This window comes from Triticum urartu, chromosome 2A (assembly GCF_056163025.1).
Source record: "Triticum urartu cultivar PI428250 chromosome 2A, HENAU_Tu73, whole genome shotgun sequence".
NCBI lineage: Eukaryota > Viridiplantae > Streptophyta > Magnoliopsida > Poales > Poaceae > Triticum > Triticum urartu.
The window spans coordinates 175,048,660-175,066,377 of NC_141874.1; the positions used below are offsets into that span (position 1 = coordinate 175,048,660).

Sequence of the window (17,718 nt, forward strand, 5' to 3'; positions counted from 1 at the left end):
AACGGGATTATCGTACCATTCTGGTGCGGATCTTACTCTGGTTGATCTATGAGGTTCAGTAGTATCTTGTTCTGAAGTTTCATGATCATCATCATTAGCTTCCTCACTAACTGGTGTAGGTGTCACAGAAACAGTTTTCTGTGATGCACTACTTTCCAATAAGGGAGCAGGTACAGTTACCTCGTCAAGTTCTACTTTCCTCCCACTCACTTCTTTCGAGAGAAACTCCTTCTCCAGAAAGTTTCCGAATTTAGCAACAAAAGTCTTGCCTTCGGATCTGTGATAGAAGGTGTATCCAATAGTCTCCTTTGGATATCCTATGAAGACACATTTCTCCGATTTGGGTTCGAGCTTATCAGGTTGAATCTTTTTCACATAAGCTTCGCAGCCCCAAACTTTCAGAAACGACAACTTTGGTTTCTTGCCAAACCACAGTTCATAAGGCGTCGTCTCAATGGATTTTGATGATGCCCTATTTAACGTGAATGCGGCCGTCTCTAGAGCGTATCCCCAAAATGATAGCGGTAAATCAGTAAGAGACATCATAGATCGCACCATATCCAGTAAAGTACGATTACGACGTTCGGACACACCATTACGCTGTGGTGTTCCGGGTGGCGTGAGTTGCGAAACTATTCCACAATTTTTCAAATGTACACCAAACTCGTAACTCAAATATTCTCCTCCACGATCAGATCGTAGAAACTTTATTTTCTTGTTACGATGATTTTCAACTTAACTCTGAAATTCTTTGAACTTTTCAAACATTTCAGACTTATGTTTCATTAAGTAGATATACCCATATCTGCTTAAATCATCTGTGAAGGTGAGAAAATAACGATATCCGCCACGAGCCTCAATATTCATCGGACCACATACATCTGTATGTATGATTTCCAACAAATCTGTTGCTCTCTCCATAGTACCGGAGAACGGCGTTTTAGTCATCTTGCCCATGAGGCACGGTTCGCAAGTACCAAGTGATTCATAATCAAGTGGTTCCAAAAGTCCATCAGTATGGAGTTTCTTCATGCGCTTTACACCGATATGACCTAAACGGCAGTGCCACAAATAAGTTGCACTATCATTATCAACTCTGCATCTTTTGGCTTCAACATTATGAATATGTGTATTACTACTATCGAGATTCAACAAGAATAGACCACTCTTCAAGGGTGCATGACCATAAAAGATATTACTCATATAAATAGAACAACCATTATTCTCTGATTTAAATGAATAACCATCTCGCATCAAACAAGATCCAGATATAATGTTCATGCTTAACGCTGGCACCAAATAATAATTATTTAGGTCTAATATTAATCCCGAAGGTAGATGTAGAGGTAGCGTGCCGACTACGATCACATCGACTTTGGAACCGTTTCCCACGCGCATCGTCACCTCGTCCTTAGCCAATCTTCGCTTAATCCGTAGTCCCTGTTTCGAGTTGCAAATATTAGCAACAGAACCAGTATCAAATACCCAGGTGCTACTGCGAGCATTAGTAAGGTACACATCAATAACATGTATATCACATATACCTTTGTTCACCTTGCCATCCTTCTTATCCGCCAAATACTTGGGGCAGTTCCGCTTCCAGTGACCAGTCTGCTTGCAATAGAAGCACTCAGTTTCAGGCTTAGGTTCAGGTTTGGGTTTCTTCTCTTGAGTAGCAACTTGCTTGCCGTTCTTTTTAAAGTTCCCCTTCTTCTTCCCTTTGCCCTTTTTCTTGAAACTAGTGGTCTTGTTGACCATCAACACTTGATGCTCCTTCTTGATTTCTACCTCCGCAGCTTTCAGCATCGTGAAGAGCTCGGGAATAGTCTTATTCATCCCTTGCATATTATAGTTCATCACGAAGCTCTTGTAGCTTGGTGGCAGTGATTGGAGAATTCTGTCAATGACGCAATCATCTGGAAGATTAACTCCCAATTGAATCAAGTGATTATTATACCCAGACATTTTGAGTATATGTTCACTGACAGAACTGTTCTCCTCCATCTTGCAGCTATAGAACTTATTGGAGACTTCGTATCTCTCAATCCGGGCATTTGCTTGAAATATTAACTTCAACTCCTGGAACATCTCATATGCTCCATGACGTTCAAAACGTCGTTGAAGTCCCGATTCTAAGCCGTAAAGTATGGCACACTGAACTATTGAGTAGTCATCAGCTTTGCTCTGCCAGACGTTCATAACATCCGGCGTTGCTCCTGCAGCAAGCCTGGCACCCAGCGGTGCTTCCAGGACGTAATTCTTGTGTGCAGCAATGAGGATAATCCTCAAGTTATGGACCCAGTCCGTGTAATTGCTACCATCATCTTTCAACTTTGCTTTCTCAAGGAACGCATTAAAATTCAACGGAATAACAACACGAGCCATCTATCTACAATCAAACATAAACAAGCAAGATACCAATCAGGTACTAAGTTTCATGATAAGTTTAAGTTCAGTTAATTTACTTAAAGAACTCCCACTTAGATAGACATCTCTCTAATCCTCTAAGTGATTACGTGATCCAAATCAACTAAACCATGTCCGATCATCACGTGAGATGGAGTAGTTTCATTGGCGAACATCACTATGTTGATCATATCTTCTATATGATTCACGCTCGACCTTTCGGTCTCCGTGTTCCGAGGCCATATCTGTATATGCTAGGCTCGTCTAGTATAACCTAAGTGTTCCGCGTGTGCAACTGTTTTGCACCCGTTGTATTTGAACGTAGAGCCTATCACACCCGATCATCACGTGGTGTCTCAGCACGAAGAACTTTCGCAACGGTGCATACTTAGGGAGAACACTACTTGATAATTTAGTGAGAGATCATCTTATAATGCTACCGTCAATCAAAGCAAGATAAGATGCATAAAAGATAAACATCACATGCAATCAATATAAGTGATATGATATGGCCATCATCATCTTGTGCTTGTGATCTCCATCTCCGAAGCACCGTCGTGATCACCATCGTCACCGGCGCGACACCTTGATCTCCATCGTAGCATCATTGTCGTCTTGTGCTTCCACGACTATCGCTACCGTTTAGTGATAAAGTAAAGCATTACAGCGCGATTGCATTGCATACAATAAAGCGACAACCATATGGCTCCTGCCAGTTGCCGATAACTTGGTTACAAAACATGATCATCTCATACAATAAAATTTAGCATCATGTCTTGACCATATCACATCACAACATGCCCTGCAAAAACAAGTTAGACGTCCTCTACTTTGTTGTTGCAAGTTTTACGTGGCTACTACGGGCTTAAGCAAGAACCAATATTACCTACGCATCAAAACCACAACGATAGTTTGTCAAGTTGGTGCTGTTTTAACCTTCGCAAGGACCGGGCGTAGCCACACTCGATTCAACTAAAGTTGGAGAAACTGTCACCCGCAAGCCACCTATGTGCAAAGCACGTCGGGAGAACCGGTCTCGCGTAAGCGTACGCATAATGTCGGTCCGGGCCGCTTCGTCTAACAATACCGCCGAACCAAAGTATGACATGCTGGTAAGCAGTATGACTTATATCGCCCACAACTCACTTGTGTTCTACTCGTGCATATAACATCAACATATAAAACCTAGGCTCGGATGCCACTGTTGGGGAATGTAGTAATTTCAAAAAATTTCCTACACACACGCAAGATCATGGTGATGCATAGCAACGAGGGGAGAGTGTGATCTACGTACCCTTTGTAGATTGACAACGGAAGCGTTTGGTTGATGTAGTCGTACGTCTTCACGGCCCGACCGATCAAGCACCGAAACTACGGCACCTCCGAGTTTTAGCACACGTTCAGCTCGATGACGATCCCCAGACTCTGATCCAGTAAAGTGTCGGGGAAGAGTTCCGTCAGCACGATGGCGTGGTGACGATCTTGATGTACTACTGCTGCAGGGCTTTGCCTAAGCACTGCTACAATATTCTCGAGGACTATGGTGGCTGGGGGCGTCGCACACGGCTAAGAATAAGATCACGTGGATCAACTTGTGTGTCTCTGGGGTGCCCCTGCCTCCGTATATAAAGGACTAAAGGGGGGGAGGCGGCCGGCCAAGGAGGGCGCGCCAGGAGAGTCCTACTCCCTCTGGGAGTAGGATTCCCCCCCCCCCCAATCCTAGTTGGAATAGGATTCGCGGAGGGGGGAAAAGAGAGAGAGGGGCCGGCCCCCTCTCCTTGTCCTATTCGGACCAAGGGAGGGGAGGGGCGCGTGGCCCATGTAAGGCGCCTCTTCTCTTTTCCACTAAGGCCCATCATGGCCCATATAGCTCCCGGGGGGTTCCGGTAACCTCCCGGTACTCCGGTAAAATCCCGATTTCACCCGGAACACTTCCGGTATCCAAACATAGGCTTCCAATATATCAATCTTTATGTCTCGACCATTTGGAGACTCCTCGTCATGTCCGTGATCACATCCGGGACTCCGAACAAACTTCGGTACATCAAAATGCATAAACTCATAATATAACTGTCATCGTAACCTTAAGCGTGCGGACCCTATGGGTTCGAGAACAATGCAGACATGACCGAGACATGTCTCCGGTCAATAACCAATAGCGGAACCTGGATGCTCATATTGGCTCCTACATATTCTACGAAGATCTTTATCGGTTAGACCGCATAACAACATACGTTGTTCCCTTTGTCATCGGTATGTTACTTGCCCGAGATTTGATCGTCGGTATTCCAAATACCTATTTCAATCTCGTTACCGGCAAGTCTCTTTACTCGTTCTGTAATACATCATCCCGCAACTAACTCATTGGTTGCAATGCTTGCAAGGCTTAAGTGATGTGCATTACCGAGAGGGCCCAGAGATACCCCTTCGACAATCGGAGTGACAAATCCTAATCTCGAAATACGCCAACCCAACATGTACCTTTGGAGACACCTGTAGAGCTCCTTTATAATCACCCAGTTACGTTGTGACGTTTGGTAGCACACAAAGTGTTCCTCTGGTAAACGGGAGTTGCATAATCTCATAGTCATAGGAACATGTATAAGTCATGAAGAAAGCAATAGCAACATACTAAACAATCGGGTGCTAAGCTAGTGGAATGGGTCATGTCAATCAGATCATTCACTTAATGATGTGATCCCGTTAATCAAATAACAACTACTTGTTTATGGTTAGGAAACATAACCATCTTTGATTAACGAGCTAGTCAAGTAGAGGCATACTAGTGACACTTTGTTTGTCTATGGATTCACACATGTATTATGTTCCCGGTTAATACAATTCTAGCATGAATAATAAACATTTATCATGATATAAGGAAATAAATAATAACTTTATTATTGCCTCTAGGGCATATTTCCTTCAATCCCCGAGCCGGCCATCGCCGCGATGGCCTGGAAGGATACACACCCAGAGCGCTGGAGAGGATCTGTCAGGTGCAGCAAGAAGAAGTGGCGAAGCAGAGCCACGGAAGGGGCAATGCCTACCATGGCTTCATAGACAAAGGCAAAGACGGCAAGGAGGATGATGGATCGGGGATCGAGATGCAACGCGTTAATCTGGTAATGCGAGAGCACCACATTGAAGAAATTGGAGAAGGGGGGAATCAAGCCTGCCCAAAGGGCGTGGAGATGGATGGGGACCTCGGTGGCCATCATGTCCACTTCGGCGCGGGAAGCAGGCCAGGCCACCGTCGCCCCCACTCATTGAAATCGGTGGCGAGTGCTGGGCGCACCTTGTCCATCGCCTCTTGGTTGAGCACCACCGACCGCACGATTGCGGGCTCGAGGACCGGCGTCGCAGGGGCTGAGGTACGGGACTCCTTCTTTCCCTTCTTCTTCTGGCTTGGTGCCATGGTGGCGGAGGAAGTTGGTGTCAGATTGAGCCGGCGAAGGAGATCTGGAGCCTTCTGGAAGATGAGGGAGCGGTGGAGAGTGCTGCCTGTAAGGGATGAGGAGCTATGAAGACGATGGTAGTTGCCTAGCCAGGCGGAAATCGAGGCTGCATGGGGAAGTGGAGGCGCGCACATCCTGTCAGTCGCCACGCGTCAATCAAGGCAGCAGGCTATTGGGGCCCGCGGCGCTCCGCACTTGCCCCTTGGCTTCGCCGCGAAGCCAAGCATGAGTGCACCTTGGGCCCGGGGGCTACTGTCGACGTCCTGGGAAGGGGGGTACCCAGACTTGCCTGCTTGCGGCCCAGGGCGTGGCTCCACCAGCGGCCTGGTACGGCCCATCTTCATCAACCAACACTCAAGACCCTCGCGAAGGGCCAAGCCTCGCGAGGCGGACGACACAAGACCTCCTCAGGGACAACCTCACTAGGCTGGCTCGCGAGGAGTGGAGAGATCAAGGAGAGGGACACCTCGTGAGGTTTCCATGACGTGAGCCATGACGACCAAGGCCAGGCGGGCGCCAACAGGCGCAGAGTGCCAGTTTCCTCTTTGGTGCTAAAGAGGCAGGCACAGGCGAGGAGTCCCGAGGCGTCAGGCAAAGATTTTCATATCGGTGCAAGGAGACCAAGATCAGCAGGACGACAAGATGGATGTCACCACAGAGCCCACGACGGCGTCACCACCAGAGCCTTTGGCAGGAGAAGACCACTTTTTGTCAGGATAACTTGTACTCGTTGCCCCCCTTCGAATTGGCCGTTGTGGGATCCCTTCCCGCCTAATATTTGGGGAGGGGCCTCTATAAATAGGGCTAGTCACCACCGTAGCCAGGAGAGGCTGATGGAGGGACGGATCATTCAGATCATCCCCAACCACACAAGCTCATCGAGCTCAAGAACACCTCTCCTCAGAAGGCTGTTCTTCCCTTGTACTTGTTCATCCCCAGCCTACGAGGCAATCCACCACACCACACTAGAGTAGGATATTACACCGCAATGGTGACCCGAACCAGTATAAACTCTTGTGTATCTTGTTCTTCGGGTTCGGCGAGCTAGACTGTGAGATCGTTGCGAGAGCGTGAGCTAGGGGGAGAGAGATCTTCGTATGCACCCCAGTGTTCGAACCTCAAGGGTTTACCGGAACCTGTAATCCGACAGCGTGTCATGTTTGTACATGATGTGCATCAAGTTTTGGTTGTAGCGGTCTCAAATATTTACCACACCCTACAGGTGTCCAATGAAGACACCATGCTTCTAAGCTCGTTTGGACACCCAAAGCCTTTTGCCATTTTAGTTGCAAGAAATTCATTAATGCCGCGAAAATAGCAAACCAACTCGAAAAATTGTAAATTTTTTGACTTGGGCTTCCGGTAGCGTCTATTACTCATGGAAAAAGTTTCAAGTTCAAAATATCTTTTATATTTAGTTTTGAGTGTGTGAGGTGGTTGTTTTCGTTCGAAACCCTTACACTTGGTGAAAGAGTGTCCGGTTTGTACATGATGTCCATCAAGTTTTTGTCGTAATGGTCTCAAATTTTTACCACACCCTACAGGTGTCCAACCAAGATACCATACAAAGTTTCATCCCATTCGTACCTCGTAGCATGCCCAAAGCTTTTTTGTCCGGCTTTTTAGTTGCCAGAAATTCAATTTATGCCGCGAAAATAGCAAATCAACTCAAAAAGGTGCAAATTTGTCACACCGTGGTCCTCGCTAGATGGTCTATGAATCTAGATGTAAGTTTTATTATTTTTGATGTTCGTTTTACTGCCATAATTGAAGATGGATAGATTGAAATATTTGACGCAAGAAAAATGTTTGGGGTGGCGGGCATTATAGGATGTCCGTCACCTGAGATGTTTGCCGTGGCGGGCGTCGGAATTTTGCGGCGGCGGGCGTAAGTCGCCCGGTCATATCCATATTGCCAAATTAAACGTGATGTCATTGAGAAAGTGTAGTAACAAAATCAAAGTATGATTCGGTATTGCCATCTAATGCTAGTATATGGCCAATTCCTTCCCGGAATCAGGCGTTGAATTCGTCCATCAAAGGAATGAATTCCTTTTATCAACAACAGAATCAACGCAATAAGAATAGGAAATCACCGAGTTATCTTGTTGTTTCTCCGTAATTACTGGTTCCCATATAATCCTTACACTTTCCATCATTGTCAATGCAACCCTATACTTCGGCAATTATATATATGTGCGTTTGCGTCACGAAGGACGGCCCAAGGTCGTAGGCGATCTTCAAACAAGAAGTTAAGATTAAGATGAAGAGGCATCCGTTGGTCGTTGTGATGCTATTCCTCTCTTTTTTGTTCTTTAGCTGTGGCCGGGGAAGAAGTTCAACGATCTCGGAAAGCGACTTCGAACTGGAGAGAGAGCTCAAGATGCTTAACAAGCCCTATGTCAAATCCTTCAAGGTAACCATGCCATGGGAACAAACACTTCGTTGTCAAGTTCTCAAGATGATTAGAAAATCCAAATCCGACGTACTTATTCTGTATTTGATGAAATGGCAGGATAATTATGGGGTAGTTTTTGACTGCGTTGACATTTACAAGCAGCCCGCATTCGATCATCCTCTCCTGAAGAACCACATACTACAGGTAATCATTCTATATTTTCTGTCTCTACTGTCAAAAATTTGTAGGAACTTTTTTTTCCTTTGAGAAACACGGTACGAACTCTTGATGTAATCAGTATTTTTAGTCATCGTTGTCAGATTTACAGATCTATCTGCCATTGTGTTAGACTCTGACATGTCCTTGTAGTATTCCCGAGCACTGTACTTGATACGGTACATGCCATAGGAAATGGCTCACGAAAAATGGCCATCCGGATTTGTTGGAGATATGCATGCCATGCATATGGCCCATGCATGGCTCTTGAAATAATGATTACATGTTCTTCCCCGCAATAATATTTATTTCATTGTGGAACCCATCGCCTTGTAGTATTTAAAAAAAATCACCTTGTGTATCATCAATTCTTATTTTGCTTTGGTATGCTCAGAGTGTTGAGAGATTTTTCTGAGAAACCTCTGTCTGGAATTAGATGCCGCCAAATTCAAGTTCCGGCACTGGTCTACCGACAACAGGGGAAAGTTGTCCTTATGGAACTGTCCCGATACGGAGAACTCTCAAAGAAGATCTTGTAATGGGACGTGCACTTCGTCCGGTGTACAAACCAACGTCAACGCAAGACACGAGTGGTATTGACGGGCAGCATGTAAGTTGCCATCGTCAACGTTTCTCCCGATTGTTTTTAAGATAGATTTGTGTTGAATCTTTATATTGCATTAAACCATCATTGTTTGGGTTCACAAGACTACTACTCATTGTCTGAGAAACGAGATTGACATTCTCATTTTTCATGCCTTCCCCTAGTTCGCCCAGGTGTTGTTAGATTGCGAGAAAGGCAAGACATTCCAGAGCGCGAGGGCTGTGATCGAGGTGTATTATCTCCCTATGCCGTCAGATGCTGCTTCCACAGCTCAGATGCTGGTTGTGGATGACAGGTCAAGCAATGTCACCGTCATGCAAGCTGGATGGCATGTAAGTTTTGACATTTGACAAGCTGAGGTGACCACACCTTTGCTGTGGTCTCTTCTGACACTAGCACCTGTCACATCTACCAGATCGATCCTGGCCGCGAAGGCGACGGACAGAGTCGTTTGCTGGTTTTCTGGACGGTGCGTATTGTAACAGATTTGTATGCAATGGACTAAACTTTGTTTATGTTGTACGGTACATTTACACTGAAATATATCTTTTGATACAGGCTGATGACTACAAAAAGACGGGCTGCCTGAACATGCAGTGCCCTGGATTTGTGGTGGTAAACCAATATATCACCCCTGGGATGGCCCTTCCAAGTGGATCGTCAATTGATTTAGCCATCAGCAGGGTGAGATCACCTTCATTCATCACACATTCCTGAACAACTACGTCTTGACAAGTGCTCCTGAAATGCAATTATTATCATGTTGTTTACAGTATGGCCCGACCGGGAACTGGGTAGTTTTCGTCAACGGAATGGTGGTCGGCTACTTCCCACCCGCCATAGTCAATGGCATGGACGGCAGCACCCAGGTCCAGGTGGGAGGGATCGTGTATGCGCCACCGGGGAGAAAGAGGCCTCCCATGGGCAGCGGCATAGCACCGGGGCCCCGCAGTAACAATGGCGCCGCCAAGTTCAAGGGGGTACAGATCCGCGGCTGCACGAACTTCAGATATAGGGCGACCAAGGACGTCGAGAACTCCAACATATACGACGTGATGGTCACTTCAGCTTCAGAAAATGGTCCTGATGGATTTTCCTTCCAGTATGGTGGCCCCGGAGATGCATAGCTAGCAGAACTCCTTTTCCCTTTAATTTTTGCTTTTTAGCAGACGTGTCATCTTATAATATGCGAGAACTAAGGTACAATTTGAGCGGAAAAACGATTGCAATTCAATTCTTTTTGGCGCCCACCCTTAAAATATACGACGCAATGTTTATCCATGAACTAGTCCGGACTCCCCTGTGGACACGGATACGGTAGCCGCCATCCAAACATGTTTATTAGTCCACATCTTCAACACCGACCCTCAAATAGACACAATTACACCCAAAGACTGGTTTGGACTCATGCGGACATTTTTACCGGATTTCGCCATCCAACCATGTACAATAGTTATAGAAATAATACAATTCATCCATTTATAACATGCAAATATCCCTAATACAACAATAGTTTAAATATAAATATTACATCCAAAGACAATCGGATGTTTGACAAGTTTTTTACTCGAGTTAGAATCTGCACATGTTGTCTCACGCACTATGCCCTTTGAGCTTCACCTAACAATGTATGAACGTAAATAGTATGTCCTTGGTCCTATGGTACAACACGGCGGCGCGTCTGGATTATACAACATGGTGATTATCAAGTTGTCGCATTGAGTGAAATAATGAATTGACCAACATATAGAGTGTCGGTGTCCTGGCCAAGGGGTCCTCGCCACGTTGGTTCCTAGCCTGGTGGGCCAGGCTATAACCCCTAGGTTGGTTCTGTCCCGGGCCACTTTGGGCAGCCCATAGCGGATTACAAGAAGACTCAAAGACTTGGAGAACAATCTGATGATACTGGAGTTGTGGAGGACTCTACCTTCACTGATGTAGCCGACCTAGTTGTGTAAACCCTAGGACCGCTGGTATGTTATATAAGCTAGAGGTTGAGCTCGTCATAGATATATCTAATCCCTTTGTACTTTACCTATACTTTGTACACTCCAATGCAATAAAACACAAGTAGGACGTACGGTATTAGGGCATCTCCAACGCGGAACCTCAAACCGACCGGACCGTGTGGTCCGGACGTGCTTTTCCATCCAAGGCACGCCTGTATCCATCGCTCGGTGGTCCGGTCGTGGAACACCTTGGATTTACACTCCTGGAAAATTCTTTTTCATATTTGGCTTTTGTCTTTTTTCTTTTAGTGTTTTTGGATTTTATTTGCACTCTTGATATGTGACTTGTTTTGGTTGCTTTGACTTGGGGTTTTACCTCTAAACCCTTGCCTTTTCTTTTTTATTTAAACACTAAAGACCATTGTTGCATTGGACACCCATTTTCCCTTGCACCACCAAGCCCCAAAATGTTTGTAAGCCTCCTCCTAAAAATATCTTCATCATTTCCATCCACAAAGTCACAAACTTACGTTAAGTTTTGAGAGCATCCGTCGAGAGTTTTTGCAACATCTGTTGACCTATGATCTAATTGTCGCGGGATTGATTCTGAGCCATGGGAAATCCTCCAAAACCCTAGTTAAAACTCCCGGGACTTGGCTTGCGGCTACAAGGCTACGAGCTGGGCATGGCAAAGACACAATGAGCAACCCAGGTTCGGGCCACCATGCGGTGTAAAACCCTACTCCTGCTTGGTTGTATTTCCTGTGGACAGTGCTCTTGGAGCTACAAGATGAGTCGGAGCTCTTGGGTGTCAACAATGGCGCAAGAGGATGATTAGGGGTCGATCTTCGGATCCTTGTTGCAGTGGCCGCACCGCCCCTTATATAGGTGCCTTGGCCTCCTCCACGAAATCATGAGCGGGAAAGGGCTACCACAGGGCGGCAATTTGAAAGGGGACATGCACCGATGCTTATCCTGACAAAAGGTGGTCTTCGCCTGCCAAAAAGTGTTATCCATGACGCGTGGAGAGCTCCACGCTGACCTCCGTCCTGCCAATCCATCGTCTTGGTCTTCTTGCACCAAAGAGGAAACCTTTGGGACTTCCTTTGGGGGCAGGTAGGCGCAGCTGCTTGATGCGGCTTGAAGCTACGTCGGTATTTCCCCAAAGAGGAAGGATGATGCAGCACAACGACGGTAGGTATTTCCGTCAGTGATGAAACCAAAGTTATCAAACCACTAGGAGAACCAAGCAACACTATGTAAACAACACCTACATACAAATAACAAATACTCGCAACCCGACGTGTAAAAGGGGTTGTCAATCCCTTTCGAGTAACGGTGCCACAAATTGGCAAACGAAGGTGACAGAGTTGTAAATATTAATAGATCGAACGCCAAATAAAATAAATTGCAGCAAGGTATTTTTGTATTTTTGGGTTAATAGATCTAAAAATAAAAGGAAAATAAAATAGATCTGAAAATAAAAGGAAAATAATATAAGAAAGAGACCCCGGGGCCATAGATTTCACTAGTGGCTTCTCTCGAGAAAAATAGCAAACGGTGGGTAAATGAATTACTGTTGGGCAATTGATAGAACTTCAAATAATCACGACGATATCTAGGCAATGATCATTATATAGGCATCACGTCCAAGATTAGTAGACCGACTCCTGCCTGCATCTACTACTATTACTCCACACATCGACCGCTATCCAACATGCATCTAGTGTATTAAGTTCATGGAGAAACGGAGTAATGCAATAAGAGTGATGACATGATGTAGACAAGATCTATTTATGTAGAAATATACCCATCATTATATCCTTAGTAGCAATTAATGATACATACGTGTCGGTTCCCCTTCTCTCACTGGGATCAAGCACTCTAAGATCGAACCCACTACAAAGCACATCTTCCCATTGCAAGATAAATAGATCAAGTTGGCCAAACAAAACCCAAATATCGGAGAAGAAATATGAGGCTATAAGCAATCATGCATATAAGAGATCAAAGAAATTCAAATAACTTTCATGGATAAAAAGAGATAGATTTGATCATAAACTCAAAGTTCATCGGATCCCAACAAACACATCGCAAAATAATACATTATATGGATCTCCAAGAGACCATTGTATTGAGAATCAAACGAGAGAGAGGAAGTCATCTAGCTACTAACTACGAACCCGAAGGTCTACAAAGAACTACTCACGCATCATCGGAGAGGCACCAATGGAAGTGGTGAACCCCTCCGTGATGGTGTCTAGATTGTTTCTGGTGGTTCTGGACTCTGTAGTGACTGGAATTGATTTTCGCCGACTCCCCTAGGGTTTCTGGAATATTGGGGTATTTATAGAGCAAAGAGGCAGTCCGGGGGGCACCCGAGGTGGGCACAACCCACCAGGGCACGCTTGGGCCCCCAGGCGCGCCCTGGTGGGTTGTGCTCCCCTCGAAGCACCCCCCAGGCGCTTGTCCGGCCCATTGGATGTCTTCTGGTCCAAAGAAAATCCACAGAAAGTTTCACTGCGTTTGGACTCCGTTTGATATTGATTACGTGCGATGTAAAAAACATGCAAAAAACAACAACTGGCACTTGGCACTATGTCAATAGGTAGTACCAAAAATGATATAAAATGATTATAAAACATCCATGATTGATAATATAACAACATGGAACAATCAAAAATTATAGATACGTTGGAGACGTATCACTCCTCCCTTAGCACTGAAGGGGAAACTGCTTCGGCCGCACAGGCTGGCACCTGCTTTGGTGACATCACCCATCTGATCCGCGCCGCGTGGGCTCCTTGGGAGGCATCACAGGAGGGCGCCTCACGAGGGGGGGGGGGGCTCGCAGGGATGCTTGTAGTGGTGGTGGTCTCGATGAAGTTCTTCGTAGGGGAAACCCCTCGCGGGGCGAGGCCCTCGCGAGACTGTTGGCTTCGCGGCTCCTGCTAATGGGCCACCTCATGAGCTGGGCCTAGGGGCCCTTCCCGGGCCGCGGGCAGATGGCTCGTGGTACCATGGCTCCCACTGGGTCGACAGTATCCCCCGGGCCTACAACGCGCATGTTCCACCCATTGAGGGTGGAACGACGTGGGACCTAAGACTGCCGGGCCCGGGAAGGGATGTGTTATAGCATGATGGGATGGGGACGCCCCCACTTCACCACAATGTCTTAGTAATTGTGGGCTCTGCCATAAAACCTCCCGCGCATGGCACGGGGTCATCACTGTCTCCTTCCTCGCCTTGCCTTCTTGCGCACTGCTCCTCTGCTCCTACTTCCTCCTGCGCCCAATCTTCCTCCGACGTCATGGCACCCAAGAGGAAGATCTGGGCGGCTACGAAGGGGAAAGGGCCGACAGAGCCGGCGCTGATGATGAGTGGAGGTCGAGCCCGTGCTTCCGCCACTACAACAAGCACTACAAAAAAGACACATCCATGACATTTTGGGCCGAATGAATTTTTTTCTGTCATGCTTATGACACTTCTATGATGATAATTGTGACAAAACCCGATATCATCATAGATGTTGTGGGCTCCTACTTCTATGACAAAAAATCATGACAGAAAATGGGCTTTTCGTCCAGGGCGGGCCAGAGACGCAGCTGCATGACATTCTTTGGGCCGCCCATGACAGAAAAAACTGTGGTAGAAGCGAGGGCGAGGAAAATGTCGGCGAGTTCCCGGTTACGGTGGGTGGTCGGGGGCCGAGCGATGCACGTTTCTCTCGTACACGTACGCGCGTGGGTGCGAGGCATTAGGATCTAACTAAAACCAAGCGAGGTGTTCGCCTACTGAACCCGAGCGATTGCACTACAGGCTAGGCGTTACTGAACCCGAGCGATCGATCAATTTGGCTGTTAACTGAACCCGATCGACCGTTTCCTTCGCTACTGCTGCTAACTGAAGCCGATCGAACCCTGCTGCCTCCTTCCCTTGATGAACAGTGAGCGTTGTTGGGGGGGGGGGGGTTGGATGAATAGTTCCTGGTGGGGGGGGGGGGTTGGATGAACAGGACCCCGTGGTGTTGCCGCTCGATGAACAAGACCCTGATCGATCGAGCCGGTTGGGGGTGGATGAACAGGACCCCATGGAGGGTTGGATGAACAGGACCCCGTGGAGGGCTGGTTGAACAGTAGCCGGTGGAGGGCTGGATGGACAGTAGCCCATGGAGGGGTGGTTAAACAGGACCCCGTGGGGAGGGCTGGTTGAACAATAGTCGGTGGAGGAGCGGTGGAGACTGGATGAACAGTCGTAGGTGGAGGCTGGAGGAGGTCGACGATGGAGATGAACATTATCCCGTGGAGTCCTGTTTTGCGGTACGCCACACCCCTCCTGATGAACAGGACCCCCGTTTCGACTAGGGATGAAAATGGAGCAAAAACGGATGAAACTAGGTGCTGCCACATTTGTTTTCATATTTTTTTTGCAGAAATAAAAACGAATACAGAAACCCCAGAAATGAATACGGAAACAAATACTACCAAAAACGAACACAGAGCGAATACGGAGCGGAGAAGGAAACACAGTGGTCATTTGAGGGAACTTAAAGCCCGTTGGAATCATAGAAAAATACACACAAAAACAAACAAATTTAAAGAATTGTTATCATGGCTGCAAAGTAATATGATTATGTCAGTGTAGTATTGTAGTAGTACTAGACAATTGCGTATAAGGTCATGTTGAGTAGGTCTTTGGTAGTAGAAGTTGGGCCTCAAATGATCCATTCTGCTCAGTGTCTAATTGTGTGTTGTTTGTTGGTTGGGCTACAAAGTAGCCATAGGCCAATAGTAAAAATGGAAATTCAGTATTCATGGAAACGGAAAGTTCCGTTTCCACGCCTGTTCCACCAGAAATCATAGTTCCATTTTTGTTTCCATTTCCATTTTCGTTTTGCAATTTTCCGTTTCCGTTTTCACATTTCCTCTCCGTTTCCATTTTTCCTCTGTAAAAGCAGAAAGCTTCCATTCCATTTTCATCCCTAGTTTTGACCGTAGCGCTCCAACACAAGTCCGTTTCCTTCGTTTTGCGGTATGCCACACCCCTCCTGATCAACAAGACCACGTTTGGACCGTAGGAGGTCCAAGAGAAGTCTGTTTCCTCTGTTTTGCGGTACGCTAGACCCCTACGATGAATAGGATCCTGTTTCGACCATGGTCGGTCGAACACAAGGTCGTTTCCTCCGTTCTGCAGTACCCCAGGCCTCGATTCGAGCGGCTGTTCCGTCCAAGCCGGTTGGCTCCCAATGAACACGATGCATTTCGACCCAGTCGGTCGCTTCCCGATGAACAAGACGTTATTTCTCCGTTTTGACCCAGTCGGTTCGCTACCCGATGAACAGGATGCCATTGCTGCCATTCGTTGCCTCTCCATGTACACAAGCCCTGAACGTCTGTATATATATATATATATATATATATATATATATATATATATATATATATATATATATATATATATATATATATATATATATATATATATATATATATATATATATATGCGCGAGTACGCTCTCGCGACCCCATCCGTATGTACGTATGTGGCCGTATTTTTCCCCTGTGGCTGTACGTATGTGTACATGACTTAGACATGACTGTGTGAACTGCTATGTCGGGTGCTCGACAACGACATGTGCCGCTACTTACTCGGCCACGGTTCAGACTTGCAAAGAGACCGATCGACCAGTATGTACGTACACGTCCGCGACCAGACAGACAACGCCGCGTATGCTTTGACTGAGTGGGTCCCAGCGGTCAGGAAGGATAAGGACGCACTTCCTTGCGTGAGAAGATATAGCTGCTCGGTCCCAGCTGTCAGGGGGAGGAATCGTTTTTATTTTGCGAGTAATAAGGAGGCACTTCCTTGTGTTCAAAGATATAGCTGGTGGGTCCATTTGTCAGCCTCACTGCCTAAAGTCCTCTTTCGATGGCTGTCCTCCGTTGACCACGTTGACCACGCCGCGCCGAGAGCACCAAGCCGGTGGACGACGATGAGGCCTAGGAAGGTAACGACGCAAAGGCGGGAAAGACGTGGCAGTGGATGCCCATGCGGAGGGGGGTACGTGGGTTAACTGCTTCGGCTGCGGTGTGAGGCTGCCGTCGTAGGAGAATAACAGGAGGTGTGGGTGAGTATAGAGGAATGGCATGGCCACCTATGGCAGCACAACCGGACACGGGAGGCAGGAGCAGGCGGCACGGCCGGCGCTTGTTGGGCGGCTGGAGCAAGAAGACCAGAGGTTGAAGAAGCACGACGGTCGTTGGATGGACATGTTGTTGGGGAACGTAGCAATTTCAAAAAATTCCTACGCACACGCAAGATCATGGTGATGCATAGCAACGAGAGGGGAGAGTGTTGTCTACGTACCCTCGTAGACCGAAAGCGGAAGCGTTAGCACAACGCGGTTGATGTAGTCGTACGTCTTCACGGCCCAAACGATCAAGCACCGAAACTACGACACCTCCGAGTTCTAGCACACGTTCAGCTCGATGACGATCCCCGGACTCCGATCCAGCAGAATGTCGAGGAAGAGTTCCGTCAGCACGACGGTGTGGTGACAATCTTGATATTCTACTGTCGCAGGGCTTCGCCTAAGCACCACTACAATATTATCGAGGACTATAGCGGAGGGGGACACCGCACACGGCTAAGAGATCAATGATCAACTGTTGTGTCTCTGGGGTGCCCCCT

General features: G+C 46.9%; 1 protein-coding gene across 1 annotated transcript; it reads left to right on the forward strand.

Moving 5' to 3' along the window:
• Positions 1 to 9,637: 9,637 nt before the first annotated feature.
• On the forward strand, positions 9,638 to 10,206 carry LOC147984425 (protein neprosin-like). Its single transcript, XM_087539753.1, has 2 exons — positions 9,638 to 9,763; positions 9,853 to 10,206. The coding sequence occupies exons 1-2, from the start codon at positions 9,671 to 9,673 to the stop codon at positions 10,204 to 10,206; spliced, it is 447 nt and encodes a 148-aa protein (XP_087395879.1). The 5' UTR covers positions 9,638 to 9,670.
• Positions 10,207 to 17,718: the final 7,512 nt, after the last annotated feature.

Bases quoted from the DNA above. Each gene is read 5' to 3' on its own strand.
- LOC147984425 (XM_087539753.1), top strand. From the start codon at position 9,671: ATGCAGTGCCCTGGATTTGTGGTGGTAAACCAATATATCACCCCTGGG. The intron at 9,764-9,852 runs GTGAGATCACCT...TGTTGTTTACAG, and splicing joins TTGATTTAGCCATCAGCAGG to TATGGCCCGACCGGGAACTG.